Source organism: Asterias amurensis, chromosome 1 (genome assembly GCF_032118995.1).
Source record: "Asterias amurensis chromosome 1, ASM3211899v1".
Classification (NCBI taxonomy): Eukaryota; Metazoa; Echinodermata; class Asteroidea; order Forcipulatida; family Asteriidae; genus Asterias; species Asterias amurensis.
In genome coordinates this window covers 22,722,126-22,740,039 of record NC_092648.1, presented here as the reverse complement: position 1 = coordinate 22,740,039, position 17,914 = coordinate 22,722,126, and the positions used below count along the sequence as shown (strand labels likewise).

The window sequence follows — 17,914 nt, the reverse complement described above, 5'->3', positions numbered from 1 at the left end:
TATTACTCGGGTGGGATTCAAACCCACAACCCTTAGGCTTGGTTAGGCTTGGTTTTAGGATGGCCAAAGTTCCAAAATATCCATTTTATTGCACTTGATTTCAAGCATCAGCCACGACGAACTCATCAACATGTAAGCTATTAAACGTTCGATAACTAGATAGACCACAAGAGGGCGCTATTTCATGAGAAAGTATTGGCTATCGGGTAGGCCACAATCACATACTTGAACCCAAGTCTGTCATTTTTTGCTTAACAATATGACAAACCAATGATGTTGAAATGTGATATTAAGTAATGTTCCATAAACAACAGTATTGCCAAAAGGGTTATTGGGTCCAGACAATTAAGCTATTCGAAGCATAGAGCAATGACTCAAACTAACTCTAAAACTTTCAGTTTTCTTATAAATCTTTCTTTTTTACTTTTTGGTACATCTTCTTTGTTACGTTCTTCAACGGATGAAATTCCAAATACAATTCCATTTCTCATCATGTACGTTCTCAAAATAATCTTTTAAAAACTTTCATAGTCGACAATCACCCTTTGTTCCAAAAACTATTTTACATGGTCATCCACCATAGCTCTATGTCATCCACCGATCATTGGTGTCTCAATTTGTACATCATCCAAAACCGTGGAAAAAAACACCAAAGAACATTTTAGCCTAACTTTGACATGCACTAAGGCATAAGCCGTTTCTCTTTTTTTTCATTGGCACGTAATAAACTCACAAGAGTTGTTTAAGTAGGTGAATATTCCAACAGTTTTTGGTATCCGGTATGAGAGGCCTGTGATTTTTGTCCATGGAACTCTGAGAAAGTGCAGAGTATATCGGTGCTTACACACATTGGTGTAAGAGTTAAACCAAAAATTTATAAATTATCACCCGTTACAATAATTGTACTAACCGTAGGGGGGGGGGGACACGCATAATTGTACACAATTTAAATTGTGAAGTTAACAAGACATTTTCACTTTTCTTCTTGACAGCTTTTGATTATGTATAAATTTATTTTATTTGTTTGTTATGAATAGAGTAACGCATAAATCGAACAACAATGTAGAGAGCTGTAAAACATTTGCAGTTTTACTTATTTTAATATTCCTCCAACTCAGATGTTTGAAAAAAATACTTTACATCCATTTTCAACAATCAAGTACTAGTTTTTTTTAAAGCAGAGTATATGGACATTGTGTAAACAATTTTTTTAATTTTATTTGTGATCAAATGAAAACAATTTTTTTCTGCACTGATGATGCACATTTTATAAAAGGACTCAAGTTTAGAACCATATGGATAAAAACAAATCAAAATCATGCCTGATCCACAAATTTTAGCCATAGATTTAATAAAAATAAATAATCAAATAAAGTATGGTAAACAGTGTTCTGTTTCACAACAGCATTCGTAATTGAGAACTTATTCAGTCTTGTATTTACCAAGGCCTTATCAAACAAAATTATTGAAATTTACCAAGTCCACCTCCCTTGTAGTTTATTACTTCATAATTCTTAATAAAAATAGTTGTTTTAGTCTGATATAAAAAACAAGGAAGGTTTTAGTCACACTTAAAGACTAACTAACTACATTTAAAAAAAAATATGCATAAGCTTTGTAGTAACTACTTCATCTTTGCATCTGATGAAGTAGTAGTTTTAACAAAAGCTTATGTAGTTTTGTATGCAATCCGTAACTCTTTAAGCGCTACTATTACCTTCTTTGTTTCATAATGCTTTTAATTACACGGCTAACGCATACATTTTGCGCTAACTCAGTAGCGGCAAAATCTGCTGTAAGCAGAGCCTTAAAACTGACCCCAGATTTTGCAGACAGCCCTCCAATTCTCAGCAGCATTGTCAAGTTAGTTGACCATAATTCGAAAAGAATAAAGGGGTAGTTATACCTCTGCACAAACTTATTGTACTGTACAGTAGAGATAAATTTACCAAATTGTATAATACAAAATAAAAGCAAAAATCACCACAACACAGAACCTAGCAAATGGTCAGTCCATTGGAGAGTGAATTTTAATAAGAGTAATTTATTTCATCCATGATCCATTCACTTTCTCCTCTTTCCCTTAGCGTTTCCTCCTTTGGCTTGATAAGCCCCACCCTTGGCCCCGCCCGTCTTAGGATGTCCCTTCTGCTGCCCTTTCTTGAATGGTTTGCCCTTGCCACGTTTCTTGGCCATCATGGTCTTTGGGTCTCTACCCTGGACCCACTGGTCTCGTTTCACCTCCCAATTCAGCTGTTTGGCATCTGTGTACATAAAACAAAATGGCATGGTTGTGGTCACAGGAAAAAATAAAACTAATCAAATAAATGAATCTTTAAATTTACATATACAAAACTAAACTCACAAATGCTAAATGTGGCAATTAAAGATAGATACAAATAATAATAAAAATGTACACAAACATATATAAACGAAATAAAGAAGTTCAGCACAGAAACAAAAATATATATATACATATATGAAGTCTCCTGAACAATCTGATAACTCTACTCTGCGGTAGTAGAATATATAGCAAGACAGTTCCCTAAAGAACAAATTCTACCTGGCAAGTAGATACACACATGGTGTTACCGCAAACCAAAAATATATTGATACCTCACCATGCAATGCCCAAATCATAACAAAAATAAAAACAAATCCGTACAGTGGTTTTCAAAATGGTCCGAGGAAGCAAACAAAGATGGATGCAAAGTTCTTGGAAGCCAATGGCCCCATACATTGCTCAAATCACTGTGACGTTATTACACTCATGTGCACATAAGGTATAGACAATATCTCAAGTTGTGCTAATTTCATAGTTGCATGAAAATGATTTGTTTTAGATTCCCCTGATGGGTACAAACAAACTTACGCTCAGCATGTTTGCGTCCCGGTAATGGCAGACAACACTGGTGCAGACAACCCCAATGGAGCTGCATGTCTATACATCATTGTGCGTTTATAAAGATTACTTACGTGCATTATCTTTGTTGGCCATGGCATTGAGGCCAATACTATCAAACTTGGCTCCGACATGGTCATCCATCAACGATGAAAACTGCAAAGGAACATAAAAAGTAAACATCAATGAGTGTTTATGTCAAGAAATTTGCTTTCACTCGAGATACAACTCTGGTCCACCCCTGGTTAATTCACTGCCAATCCATTGAACGACATATGATTTATGATTTTATAGAAAATTTTAAGCTATTTAATAACAATCTTCCTGATTTTCTGAATGCAGAACAAATCCGAAATGAGGTTACAAAAGAAAGATCATCATTAGATTTTATTTGATTTTGTTTATTGCGATTTGTAAAAATGTATACAATAGAAACCGTCTTGGCTCTCCTGCTTATAAAATACGTAACAAAATATGATAATATGTAAATCAAGAAATACATAATATTAAGACATGAAAGGAAATTAGTATAAAATCTGTCAGATTGATTACTTATCATTCAGTCCCCTAACTGCTGTTGGATTAAACCTTGGCCTGAATTGTTCTGCACTTTATTGTTTTGTATCGCTTCCCTGATCTTAACAAATCAAATATTTCATTGGCTGCCAAGACAAACATTTTGCGACTTACCTCTTCTGCAGTAGCTTGTAATCCTTGGCTATCTCCACCTCCATCAGTCTTCCTCTTTTTACCTCCTCTCCTCGCTGCCTTTCCTGCTTTTCTCTTGCCAGTTCCCATGGCACCGAGGAAGTCCACATCCTGATCAGAATCCGATTCCTCATTTACTGTACGTTTCTTGCTCTTCTTAAGCTTGGCTGCTTTGGACGAGGTTTGCTCTGAAACAAAAACAAGTTAAACAAATTAAAAACAGAAAATTTCACAGCAATGTTCAAACTTTGTCTAGTGTGATTAAGATTTTAATGTTTGAGATTAAAAGTTATATCATCACAATAAAAAGAGTACACTTTGTGTTCTAGATTTGACATCAAGTATGAATTTTCTGGGTATCTTTAGAAAAAAGATATGCATGAAATCAATATTTTTTAAAAGATGTTTTCAGATACACTGTTAAAGAAGAGAAAAGAAAACAAAAAAACTTAGCATCTTAAAGTTGTCCAAAAATTACATACAACCATTAAACAAAAGAAAATAAATTAAGAACAAATAACAAATATTGTATATACTTTAAAATAAATTAATATTTTACCAAAATGGATCATCCTACATGCAGCAGTACTATCAAATTGTATAAATATATCTCTAAGCTTCCACAAATTTTCCAACAAAAATATAAATTATTCTGGCTTTTTAATGTACACATTGTTAATAAAAGTCTACACAATTAACGGTGGAGCTGTCACTAAGAATCCAAGAGGGAAACTCAGCTGCAAATAATAATAGTAATACATTTGTAATGTGCCATCTTTCAATGACCAAATATATTTGGAGGTGCTGGGATAAAGAAGAAAACATTTAAATAATAAACACAAAGTATACAAAGCATGTAAGGAAAGCACATTGAAGATAAATAAAGACAGTGTATGCAATGAAAATGATTAGTTCTTATAGTTATTATGTTTTACAATAAACATTCAATACACTTTACAATTAGTGCCCTAGTCACTAGGCCAATAAAATTCATATGATCCTTCTCAGCTTTCTGGGAAGTATACAGCCTTAAGGTCACACTGGCCTCGATAACGAGAACGAAAATGAGAACGTTAACAATCCATGCCCACGACTAGTTGAATAAGCGCAAGTGTATTCTGCGCGAAGCAATTCAATTAATGGTCGCTGCAGTGTGACTGGCCCTTCAGACTGCCATGGCACTCTTCAGGCTTTTTCAATCAACCGGGGTCCATTTACAACACTGGGTGAAAAGAAGCAACCATAACAGAGCATCTTGCTAAAGTGTCATGACCGGGATTAACAATGCCATAAGGTTTATCGCGAATAGCAAAATATCAACCCACATATACAGGCCATGCGTGCGGGAGTCGTGCATGACAACATACACCGCATAGCAAACTGCCCCATCTGCCTACCCACAACGCATTGCAGTTCTGAATCGCGATAAACCTTATGCCATATATATATCGTATGCAATGATGTGTGTGTTTCAAACATGGTTTTGAAAATGTCCAGAGATTCTGTCAATTCCTCATCATTAAAATCATCCTCATCTATCTTAAAATTCAATTCAGAAACCTCACCTTCAAACTCCTCATCGGAAGCACCGATTCCCTCCTCATCAAACTCATCATTGACCATCTTGAAACCATCATCATCTGCATCGTCGTCCACATCAGATCCTCCCTCCTCCATGTCACTGTCATTACCAAAGTCATCTTCATCGTCACTGGATTCCTCATCTTGGGATTTACTCTTCTTCTTTTTGTCCTTCTTCTTCCGACTCACTTCCCTGAAAGTAAACATTGCAGGAAAGCTCAATTAAAGAGTTTCAGAGTTTTGGTCACAAAATTTGAAAAGTATACAACCTTTTTAAAGAGTGAGTGTGGTTACATTAAATTACTTGGGTCATTAAACTTAGTGGATGTACAGTTGACATGCCTGGGGCAGCCAGCAGCACTACTGGTTTGTGCATGATCCAGTTAAGCCCACTGTTTAGAAAAGGAACTACATGGAGATAACAGATGTGAGTTGCCAGACACAAAGGATGTTTCAGAAGTTTTTGTAAAATTCCTGACATCAAGAAACAATCATGAGAAAGGACATGCCTGTAAGATGGCAAAACTTACCCAGCAAAGTCCATGTCATCATCATCTTCTTCTATTACTTCTTCTTCAAAATCCATACCACCTGTAAGATTAGAACAAAATATGTACCTTTAACAATGAACTACAATTTTATTTCATAAACTAGTTTCAAAAAAGAGAGCTTGCAAACAAAATTGCAAATACTTCTCCAATGCCTTAGATAGCTAATATCAACTGTCTGCCTCAACAGAGCAACTTTTGAATTTTTGTTTTATATTCAATGTTGAGATCCAAGTTCTATCTTCCTCCATGTAAGCTGTTGATCTACCTCGAAACCCACAGAATTGACCGTACTTTCTATCACATAGATGTAAAAACCCAGTGCACTTATCGAAAAGAGAAGACGTTCGCCCCGGTGTTCCTGGCTGTGGCTGCGCCGTAGCACCTTGTAAACCCTTATAAGGTGCTACATAATTGGGTCTCAGAATTCATCACTGCAATAACTTATCTTTCTGTAAGTTTGTATATACTCAGCGCCTTGAGTACCTTGTTTGGTAGATACGTGCGCTATAATAGACTTTGATATTATTATTACAACAACGAATGTCCGATTCTCACAATTTCAGTTTTATCTTATTGTGAATGCCTAAACTTTAAGCTGTTGCATCAATGACCAAACAAATGATAATAATAACAACAATTTAAACAATGGAAATTTGCATCGGGGATAAAGAATATAAACTTAAAATTTTACTCATATACACCGATGTGTGTTAGCACTGTATACCCAGTACTGCGTCCATAGCTACCAGGCAATCTCGTTCGTCTAGTTGTTAAAACACTGCTCTAGAAATGCTAAGGTCGTAGGTTCGAATCCTGCCCAAGTAACATGCCTGTGATTTTGCTCACAGAGCTCAGGCAAGTACTAAGTATACAGTGCTAACACACATCAGTGTATATGGGTAAAACCAAAATTAATAACAACAATAACAAACAGTTTTGGGAATTTGGGAATTGTGTTGACTGTTTTTCTAAAAAGACTCACCAATAATTTTGTCAAACTCGTCATCATCAATACTTGATGCATCGCTATCAAACTCAAGGTCATCATCCTCTGCGTCATCAGCTTCAGGAGCCTTTTTGATTTTTCCTTTTTCTTGCTCTGCGACAGGATGTTGAGGTCCTTTCTGTCTTGACGTGAAATACCTTTAAAAAGAAGAGTTTTCCCACGATGAAGTTATCTGTGAAACTTCATCACAGTCTTCAGAATCTATCATCTACATCAGTGGGGGGGGGGGGGAAGGTTAGACTTTTAAAATAATATTAGGAATTTATAGAGCACCTTTGCAAAAGAATTCAAAGTGCCGTGAACAAATAGGTTTTTGAGAGTCCCTAAAACTTTTCCAAGGGACCAGGAATTCTGGAGGGGGCCTGCAACGGAAAACGTACTGTCCCTCATTGCCAAAATACGGGAGTTAACATATAGGAGCCAAACGGCCTCTAGCTGCCGGGCAAGCTGAATGGTCTGTGTAGTGGTAAGACATTCTCTCTAGAATGGCAAAATTTGTAGGTTCATATCCTACCAAAGCAATATGCCTGTAGATTTTACTTACATTGCTTTAAACACACATCAGTGTAAGGGTACAACACAAACCGTCTATAAAATAATACTGACTCCTAGAGAGCAATTCTAAAGAATGATCCTTATGCTTCACACATTATTACACCTGGTTACTGGGCCATATATTTCATTCTTTAAACTGTCTCAGCCCCCTGGTAGTTAACAGCCTGTGCTACCAAGTATGTAGCACACTAAGCTAAATCAAACACAAGAACCATCACTGCTCTCACAGCTACCCATTTACTCCTGGGCAGTGAGAAGCAACAACAACTAAGTGCAGGACACACTGTGTGTCATAACCGGGAATAACCATCCTGATGACTCATCAACCAGAATCGCTCAGCCACGACATGACACAAGTTTTTCTAGTTCTACATACTTGTGGAAGAACATCTCATCGATGGGTATTTTCTCCTGTGATGTTTTAAGGTAATCCTTTGTGTTGACCGGTAGGAGTCTGATCGCTGATGGGTTGTAGGCTTTCCCCTTGGGCTCCATTACTGATACTCTCACTGTGGTGGCAAAACAAAAATAGACGACATAAATAAAATGCACAGTAAACTCCAGTTAGGGATTGCTGCACATAAAAGTACTCAAAATCCAATGCTGACACTTAAGCACACATCTGAATTAGCTGCTTCAGCTAAAATGTCCATACCAGTGCAATTTGCAACAGTCACAGTCGCCAATTCAGACACTGCCTACAATTAAATAATGTTGCGATTGAAAAAAAAAACCTTTTGTCAGCATCTTGGTACAGGTGCCAGTCGAAAGCCATTCAACCTGTTACTGCTGAACAGCCAGGGATTACACCCAAGTTTACAATACAAACTTAACTTAACTTAACTTAATTAACTTAATAAAATTGTAACTTTAATTGTACAAAAACCCTTTATAAGGAACCTTTACATTACAAAAACTTTAAGAAAAGTCAGAATCCAAAACTAGTGGCGTACCATTTTCTGCTTGCTTCTTTGGGTTTCTGTAGACAAAGCGGTCCAGGAATTTCATCAGCGTGAAATCATGCAGCGGGTTGCCCATGTAGTGTACCTTCAAACCATCACGTAGGGTCTTTGCAAAGAGGGCTACCGAAGGGTGATAGTGATTCTGGAGCTGTAATATCAAAAATAAAAACAACAATCAACCTAAAAGTCTCAATAAGTGAGGTGTCAAGTGAAGTAACCAAATATTTTTATGGGGCGGGGGTGGGGGGGGGGTGGCCTAGGGGAAATCATGAGAAATTTGGGGGCTATTAAAAGAGTTTGGGTACTTTTTGTACAAAGCAAACATCCACAGATTTACATTAAACTTACACAGTATAAAGATAATGATGGTAGAAAGCTTCCGCTAAAATATTACTTGCTGTAGTTTTTTGAGAAACAAGTAAAACAGTTTCACAAAAATAATTTTCATGCCAGTAAGCCGAGAAATATTCATGCATGATTAACGGATTGACCCGACTCTCCTGAAAACATTGCTTTGTGACTTTCACCTTTTTCTAAACAAAACTTGACGACTAATGAAGCTGAAACTTCTACAGTATAATATACATCTTCATACGCACAGTGAGTAGGTATTCATGTCATGGCCAAAAACTTGATCTACAAAAGTTATAAAAGCCCTTTCATATACAAAACCATTCAATTGTGCATTTTCTCAGTCTCATTTGGGGATGGGTGGGGGTTTCCAAAGAAAGGGAAGGGAATATGGTTTACACCACTGGAAGTGTCTAAATTTTCCGCTCCACTTATAATCCATTTCAACATGACATCAATGGATTTGATTAATTTGTTTTTCTTCTTTACAGACAAAAGTAAGAAAGCTCACTTTGTTGAGTTCCCAGAAGATGCTCCCCTCTGCACCGCAGTATTGAGGATTCCTGTTTCCTGGATCATATTGGGTCTTTTTCTCTGAAATAACAAATTAATCAATTGAAGTACATGAGTGTGCAAATTGATCGCCACAAAGAAGCACTCCAATGATAGTTAGGGTTGTGGTGTGTCATGGCCTAGTGGTTAAGAGCACCAGACTCAAGCTCTGGTGTTCAGCAGAGTATGAGTTCGAGAGCAGTGACACCTGTGTCCTTAAGCAAGAAACTTTACCACTAGTCAAAAACTAAGCGGGTACAAATGTATGGACACATTAAAAAATAAGAAACTGAATTATAACAATAGGAGTAAAAATTCTTTAAAACATTCAACCTGTTTGTAATACATGTAACTGTGTTGAGCACTTGACCGCTCGGCCACGTACCTTTCTTAAAGAGTTTTTGATGGACCCAGGATGATACAGCCTCAGAGGTTACCTCTCCTTTCTCGCTCCTTATCGGCTCATTGACTTGTCTCGTCTTTTTGCTATCCTCATCAACGTCAACAAAGTGTTCTTCATCATCAGAATCCTAAAATAAACCAATAAACCGCCAAAACCATTTTAAAGGATTGGTAAGCATATAAAACATAAATGTAGAATTTTAGCCTGAACGCTTTTTGATAATGAAGTTGTACAACCATAGTTTACAAATAAATAATTCTGAGATAACTAAGGTAAAAATTAAGGTAACATTTTTCTCTCAAATAGGTTGCTTAGACTTCAGTAGAAATAAAACGTTTCAACAACAAACTAAGACGAGACTCACAATTGCTTCCATGGCAGTATTCAACAATGCAGGCTTCGTGGCCATGATCTCAGAAACAAGGAACAGTGCCCCGCAGGCAAATGGAGGCTGCTGGGTGGACGATGTCTGCAAAAGTCTCTTCACAAAAGCCTGAAAGCAAAGTAAACAAACTAACATAAAACACAAAACTCAGTTTAAATGTTCCATGATGCACACTTATTGGTTAAAGGCAGTGGACACTATTGGACATTGTCAAAGACTAGCTTTCATAGTTGGTGTATCTCAACATATGCATAAAATAACAAACCTGTGAAAATTTTAGCTCAATCGGTCATCGAACTTCCGAGATAATTATGAAAGAAAAAACACCAGTGTCACACGAAGTTGTGTGCGCTTAGATGGTTGATTTCGAGACCTCAAGTTCTGTATCTGAGGTCTCGAAATCAAATTCGTGGAAAATGACTTCTCTCTCGAAAACTATGGCACTTCAGAGGGAGCCGTTTCTCACAATGTTTTATATAATCAACCTCTCCTCATTACTTGTCACCAAGAAAAGTTTTATGGTAATAATTAGTTTGAGTAATTACCAATAGTGTCAACTGCCTTTAAGAAAGGTCTATAAAAGCTATACTAGCTATGTCTTGTCAGAGATTTGTCCCACACCCTAGAAAAAAAAGCAAATTATGCTCACTTTCTCTGAAGTAAAATAAAATTTCATCTTGACAGTAACCACGAGAAAGTGTTGAATTTAAGGGAAGCATCGTGACATGTCTGGTACCTTGACTCTGCCTATTGAGTTATCTGCTCTGAGTGACTGGTAGATGAGATTGAGGAACATGGCCTGCCTGGTTGAGTGTTCAACACTACGGTCAAGAATTTTGCTGTACAGCGCCGAGTAGAAACGGTCAGTGATGGAATGCCTGCCAAAGGAAACAAGACATAAGACTTTATTACTCTCCAAAAAGAATGCTCGCACAAGTTTAAAAGCACTACAAATATTTCAAAAATACACAAATTGCAAAAGAAACACCAACAAGGATTGAAGAATAAAATACATACACACCCAGTCTTGCCATGTAGACAACCAACAAATGCAAGGTTTATGAACCAGTACTCATCTTTTATAAGATAAAATAACATGGATACAACTTAACATTTTTATGATCAACAAGTGTCTAAAATTTTGTTGCTTTGTTACTTATATTATTACTATTACAGTGACAAGAATTGAAGAATGTTAACAAATTCCTGCTAACAGATCCCAGGGCCTGGGTTCTCCCTTATTCTTGACTCAAAACCTCACATTCATTTACATTTCTAATTACTGAAACCCTGGAAATAAATAGAAATGAAAAACGCCCACAACCAAGGTTACTTTACCTAGAATCCAGAACTTGTTTGAGAAGCAGCAGAGCCTGAATGGCCGTGTTGAAGGCTGAAATATGAACCACTTTGAATAGCGCGTCTGTCTGCTCGTCAACCCGATCATCCCCAGCTGAAGAAAATGTAGGAAAGAATTTGAACCAAATAAAATGGTGTATTTAATAATAATAATTAGTTCTTATAAAGCGCAATTCACAATAACATTTCAATGCGCTTTACATTAGTGCCCTGGTCATTGGGTCAATAACATTCCCTTAATATTTCTCAGCTCCCTGGGGAGTATACTTCCCTGAACTGATGTGGCGTTCCAGTTGCTTATTCATACACAATTTCAACCTCTCCCCTTACTGTACCAAATGAGCTATCTAAATGGTTAAACCGGAAGTTGGTTCAAACACCGCTCTAGTAAAGTTTCTTTGTCTAACCCCATATCATTTCAAATTTTACCAAGTCTGTTTCCCTTTTGGTTTACAACTTGAGGGACAAGACTTGTAATTTGTTTTCCCTATTTTTATAAAGACTCTGTCTACTGGAAAATGAGTGGATCACAAAACTGAATTTGACCTTGAGGACCCGCTTTTATGAGTGAAATGCATAATTTACCGTTGGAGTAAGGGTAGGCTCTGTTGACTCCCGTTAGTACAGCACTCAACATCTTCTGATCGCTGTCCTTCTTTTTCATGCAAGCCTGGTAACAATTTTAAACAAAATACAGTTTCAAGGCTTCAAGATTTATTTTCTTTCCACAGTAACAAATCTTATATAGGCAATAATATGAATACATACATGTTTCAATAACAAAAGACCGTATCGAATATGACATCACCATTCAAAGACCTGCCCTTCATCATGGCATCTGTAAGAGTGTGCTTGTACGTGCATGTGCCAGATAAATAAAACCGGGAATGCTGCGTGCTTCATTGATGTACGTGTTAAGACGCCTAGGCGGCCAGCCCTACAAGATGGCTACTTTCATAGCAACAAGGGGGTTATTCGATACGGTCTATACAGTTTAGCCAGGTTGATATAAATACACTTTTGGGATTCTGCAGGGGAGCTTACTAAGAGTTACAAGCCTGAGCCAACAGGTACACTCGTTAGGAGCCAAAAACCAAACACCAATGTAACTTTAAATACAGAGGTTGAGTAGTCAGTTAAAATAGCACAAGGTAGGGCTCAAGGGGCGACAACTTTCAAATTTCAATGTCCCTAAACACTAAAACACAGATTAGAAGAAAAATAAATTATAATTGCTATCAAACTTTTACTGTATTTTGAACAACTGCAGTTTGTCCACAAACAAAAACGGAAAGGACAATCAGGATTTAGACCGTTGTCAAAAAGATGAAATCATCTGATCAGCTGACAAGTTGTATACCTGAATGAACCTTTATTAATGCCAGATACTATCATATTTGTAAGTGTAGTTTGGTGCAAAATATATAATTCCATTTCAAGAATTTAAAAAATTCTTGCTCTTGTTTTTTACCCAATGTTTTCTACTATGAATACATGTAAGTCAAACAAAGTAATTCATTTATCATGAACTTATACTCTACTGTGTAGTCACTTTTTTTTTTTGGGGGGGGGGGAGGATGGTGAGTCGGTGGTATATTTTCCCGACTTACCTTGAAGAAGGAAAAGTAGACAATGATCAGCTTGGTGGCTAAGTCCGGCTCGTCGTGGCTTAAGATCAGCTGATTCAGAAAACAAACAGCATAGTATCTAAAACAAATAACCAAAACAGAAATAAGCAACTTTTTTTACCAACATGATGCAAAAGTACCAGTTGATCTTGCAAGCTTACATCCCATTTTCATGGCACTGCACGTTACAGTTATCTGCTTACGGTGATTTGGGCTGAAAGAAATATTATATTATTTCAATAAGAAATAAATAAAAACAATCGCATCCGCCATTGACGATGCACAGGTTGAATAAATGAATTGTTGCTACTATACATGTGGCTGATGGACTTAGAAACAACGTCCAGTCCTCACAATTATTAACTAGTTTCCAATTAACTACCACTTATCATATTTTTAAAATAATAACTTGTTGAATGTATGAAAAAAAAGGATGTAAAAATAGGCCACAAACCGGAACTGGCATCTTTCAGGCGCATAGCCCTGTAGTACATGCAATGACCAGGCAATTTATATGGCAAGCAGTTCCATTATTGGGCCCTTGCACTGATTTTCATGGAGCTGATTAAGTTTTCTGATCAGCAAAATTATGCAGGCATGTTGTGGCAGAGCAGTCAAGCAGCTGTTTGTTTTAATGAAACCTGTAAGTGGCTGCAATCTGCTGTTGGTTATCAATAATAAATAATTTAAAAAAATGTATAAAACAGAGCCTATCTAATTATTTGCATCTTGTAAAATTGCTTCGCATTGGCTTTCGCGTGAGGTATGAACCAAGGAGGTAGAATTATGAACTGTGCTGTAAAAAGGTTGTGCATGCTTAAAAGTGCTTCCCTGTTGCCTGTAAAAATATAACCTGATGTTTGATAATTTGAGCTCGCTGAGACCATCACTACAATAATCAATACAGCCCAAAATCTAGTAGTGAGAAGATTATTTCCTCGTTTTTTTTTTCTCTCGCTTATTGAGCAAATCAATAAGAGCAGAGGCACACCTCATGCTTAGTCATTATCCTTTTGCCTTGTAGATATTGCAGGTTTTATCAACACATAACAAGCACTAAGTTAAAAGCTTCAGCTAAAATGGAATGCTCTTGAAATATATTAACGGAAAAGTTCTTGAAAAAATGTGGCAAGAGTAAAGAGCTGACAGTGGAAAAATAAAAAAATTCCTGAGTCTTTCTCGAAGGCTTAAAGTGTTTTTAAAGAACCAATAACCAAATATTTAAAGAGGCAAGTAAACAGTTTTCTAAATTCTGTGAATAAAGATGGAAAATAAACAAAGCACAAGGCCAAACGCTACCAGTTGCAGGGATCCATCTCCTCAAACCATACTTCTCACATGAACAAATCCATGCTGCCTGCCCCAGAATACCCACAAACAACTCCCAATATTTCTCAAAGCCCACGGTCAACCTGAGGCCAGCTTAAGAGTATAATTCCCAATTTAAGCCCACCAACAAAATTATATAAATTGTAGCCGTTACTAACCTAAATGAAACCATGACAAATACTAAAAACAAGATGTGGATTATGATGGCTTATAATGGCTTATAAAGGTCTTATTGTCCATTATGGATATGAAGTATGTCGTGGTAATATGTTTCAGTCTTTATTAACTGAAATATACCTCTTCAATTTACCTAACACCCACCACTCCAAACCCAATCTTCAGATAAGTTTGCTTGGAAACATTATGCACCAGCATTATGAAGTTGTGTCAATCCATCAAGGCATAATGATCGGAAACTTGAAGGCATATGAAGCCCCCCCCCCCCCCACCCCTTTGACTTATCTAAGCAATTGAGGCTACTTACACCAGCAACTTTACCAAAGTTATAATCAAAATTGACATCACAATTGGAAAACAGAGCGTACCTGATGTTTTGCGTCAAGCAATTTGCTTTCACGTGAACCAGGATATAAACAGTAATTGTGTACCTTAAAAGAGCTTCCATGTTGTCTATAAGAAATCTGACTGTGTTTAATAACTTGAGATCGATACAAACTCCCCATCACTATAATGATCAAAACCTTATTAGCAGCCCAAGGTCTGTTTCCTCGCTTTTTGAACCGAGATGATTCCAGAGCAGGTCACAAAAAGCAAAAGCATACCTCCTGTTCAGTCACAATCCTTTAGGTTTGCAGATAACGCAGGCTTTATCGATACAACACTAAATTCTTCAAAACTTTGACTAAAATGTAAATTTATTGAACAATATTAAAGAAAAAGTCCTTTTAAAATAATGTGGCAAGTGTATGTCTGTTTAGTTTTGGTGCTGGTCAACACGTCAAGTATAGACTCCTGCAACTGTGCTCGTGGCTGGAAGCAAAATGGTAAATTCTGTTACAAGCTTGTCACCAATCCACAACTAGACTGGTATGCTGCCGACAACTTTTGCAAATCTATAAACAGTGTTCTTGCGCAACCCGAGTCTAAGGAAGAAAATGATCACATCCAGAACATGATCCAAGCCCTCCCACAAAGTATTTTCATCGGCCTATTGTTGGAACCTAATGTAACTGTACAACACACCATTGATGTCAGTGACAACTTCACATACTTCAACTTTAAGCCATCATTCCTTAATACTGAAGCTACTCTAAACAAACGCTGCACAAGATTTAATGATAAAGGACAGTGGACATTGGGACTATGTGATGTTCCTCGCAGCTTCATCTGTAAACAAGAGATTGGGAGAAACCCCAAGTCAGCACGTTGTGTGGCTGTTGCACCCGATGGAGACATGTGCCTTCTGAAACACACCTACAAGGAGATCAAGTCTGATATCAACCCTGCCATCCAGTGCTGCTTTGCCTGCCACTTTGACCCAAATTGCTACTCGTTTAACATGATCGGACAGATATGTGAGCTCAACAATGCCACTGCATCTCAAGTGCAAGATTTAGCACACAAAAATGGGTGTGCGTACTTTGAAGTTATAGCATAAATTGAGAATGCTCCTCAGAATGGGTAAACTACAAAAGCAAGAAGTGAGAAATGCTACGCACTTATAAACAAAAAATTAGAACACACAAGATGAGTTGACAGATGAACTGCATTAAAGGTGGAATGCATATGCTATCATCAAATTCACGAGAATTACCAAAGAACATAGTGATCAGTTTATGGCAAAACACTTTAACACTATTGAACAAATTAACCGAGAAGAGAGAAGATAAGTTTTATGGAGAAACGCGAGAGCTCCCACAACTCAATGTTTAAAGAAGTAACAAAACAAAAAAAATTAATGAGGTAAGTGAACATTTTAAAAGTTGTTTTCTCTTTGTCTTTTTATACTGGATCAAGTCTATATAAGAAATGTATACCTTTTGGTCTTTGCAACTGTTCAATTTTAAAAATCTCATTCCATACTATAAAACTAGTTTTTTGTTTCGCAAGGTGATAGTATTTTTGAGATATCGCCTAAAATCTGGAGTGGTTATAGCCACGCAGGAAGATTAATCCATAATTGAAGTACACAGTCTGAGACACAATTCATGCATGAAGCTTTCTCAGTATAAAATTTGTTTCTCTTTCTCTAAAACCACATACCTTAGAAATCTCTCAATATTTAAATTTTTACCTTATAGTCTATCAAGAATGCCACTGCTTGTGTTTTGCAAGGATTGTGGGTTGTGTACAGATCCTACAGAACGCAATGTGTTCTGTGTTCTTGGCACTTGTCAAATAATTTTTGTGGTGTGTGTATTACTTGTAAAGTGAGGGTTTAATGCTTCACATGTAGAGGGCTTCACTAAAAAAAAACAAGCCTAGCAGAATCGCCTTGCCTATTAACAAAAAATTAAAAATCCCCAAATCACATATTGACCTGTTGATTTTTTACCCCCTTAGATTGTCCCATAAAGAGTCAGATTTACAGCTGTATTGATTGCAAGTAGGGAAGTTTTGCAGTGTTTTTGCGATAGCTACAAACATTCATATAGGCAGGTCCACACTAACTAACCACTTACTAAGTCACAAGTCCTTCGTCACGTTGTTTGTTCGACCTGTCGTTTTCAGATTTTGGACTTGGAGTGTTTCGAGGAAAATCTATTTTTCACACTGTTTAAGCCCTGAGGTAAGGGACTCATAATAACTTTATCTATTTCTTGGGGACTCGATCTATTGGAAATATGTAAAAACTGTATATTTCAGAGCATCCGAGAACGGCTCTTTAAGCAATATAAATTTTGCTATGCAAACTTTATGGACTGCTAACACACAAACCAAAACAATTTGTGAAGCAGTTTTGCTATTCTGGGATGAAATCAATGCGCAACAGAAGTGTTTACCTTTTGCCTATAAATATTACGACGTGTCTAATAACTTGAGATCGATGCAAACGCTTCTTCATATAACAATCAATACACCACAAGCAGCCCCAAGGTTCATTTCCTTGCTTTTTGTTCAATTTACTTCAAGTGCATCTCACAAAGAGCAGAGGCACACCTCATTCTCTGTCATTATCCATTTGCCTTGAAGATAATGCAGGTTATATCAACAAGTACGCCAACACTCACTCTCACACCCTCCTCAATTTACCCAATACCCACCACTCCAAACCCAATCTTCAGACAAGTTTGCCTGTTTACAACAATAAAGTACCAGCATTAAGAATTTAAGTTTAACCATCAAGGCAAAAAAGTTTGAAATCTTGAAAGCACATGGAGCCCCCCCCCCCCCCGCGACTTTTGAAAGCAATTGAGACTACTTGCACCAGCAACTTCACCAAAGTTGTAATCAAAATTGACATCACAATTGGAAAACAGAGCGTACCTGATTATTTGCGTCGCAATTTGCTTTCACGTGAACCGGGATATTAACAGTAATTGTGTGCCACAAAAGAGCTTCCCTGTTGCCTATAAGAAATCTGACTGAGTTCAATAACTTGAGATCGATACAAACGCCCCTTCACTATAATGATCAAAACCTTATTAGCAGCCCAAGGTCCGTTTCCTCGCTTTTTGAACC

The 17,914-nt window shown here is 37.0% G+C and overlaps 1 protein-coding gene across 1 annotated transcript in view; it reads right to left on the bottom strand.

Moving 5' to 3' along the window:
• Window positions 1–11: 11 nt before the first annotated feature.
• The window catches only part of LOC139954182 (CCAAT/enhancer-binding protein zeta-like), a 34,213-nt gene continuing 16,310 nt past the window's right edge, over window positions 12–17,914 (bottom strand). The window contains exons 10-24 of the mRNA XM_071953886.1: window positions 12,926–13,022; window positions 11,901–11,985; window positions 11,295–11,409; window positions 10,693–10,834; window positions 9,936–10,064; window positions 9,554–9,698; window positions 9,128–9,210; window positions 8,257–8,413; window positions 7,680–7,812; window positions 6,725–6,885; window positions 5,722–5,782; window positions 5,176–5,384; window positions 3,593–3,798; window positions 2,977–3,058; window positions 12–2,264 (exon numbers count right to left, since the gene is read on the bottom strand). Of these exons, the coding sequence (XP_071809987.1) occupies window positions 2,065–2,264; window positions 2,977–3,058; window positions 3,593–3,798; window positions 5,176–5,384; window positions 5,722–5,782; window positions 6,725–6,885; window positions 7,680–7,812; window positions 8,257–8,413; window positions 9,128–9,210; window positions 9,554–9,698; window positions 9,936–10,064; window positions 10,693–10,834; window positions 11,295–11,409; window positions 11,901–11,985; window positions 12,926–13,022 (2,005 nt within the window). The 3' untranslated portion in view covers window positions 12–2,064. The remainder of the gene's footprint in view (window positions 2,265–2,976; window positions 3,059–3,592; window positions 3,799–5,175; window positions 5,385–5,721; window positions 5,783–6,724; window positions 6,886–7,679; window positions 7,813–8,256; window positions 8,414–9,127; window positions 9,211–9,553; window positions 9,699–9,935; window positions 10,065–10,692; window positions 10,835–11,294; window positions 11,410–11,900; window positions 11,986–12,925; window positions 13,023–17,914) is intronic.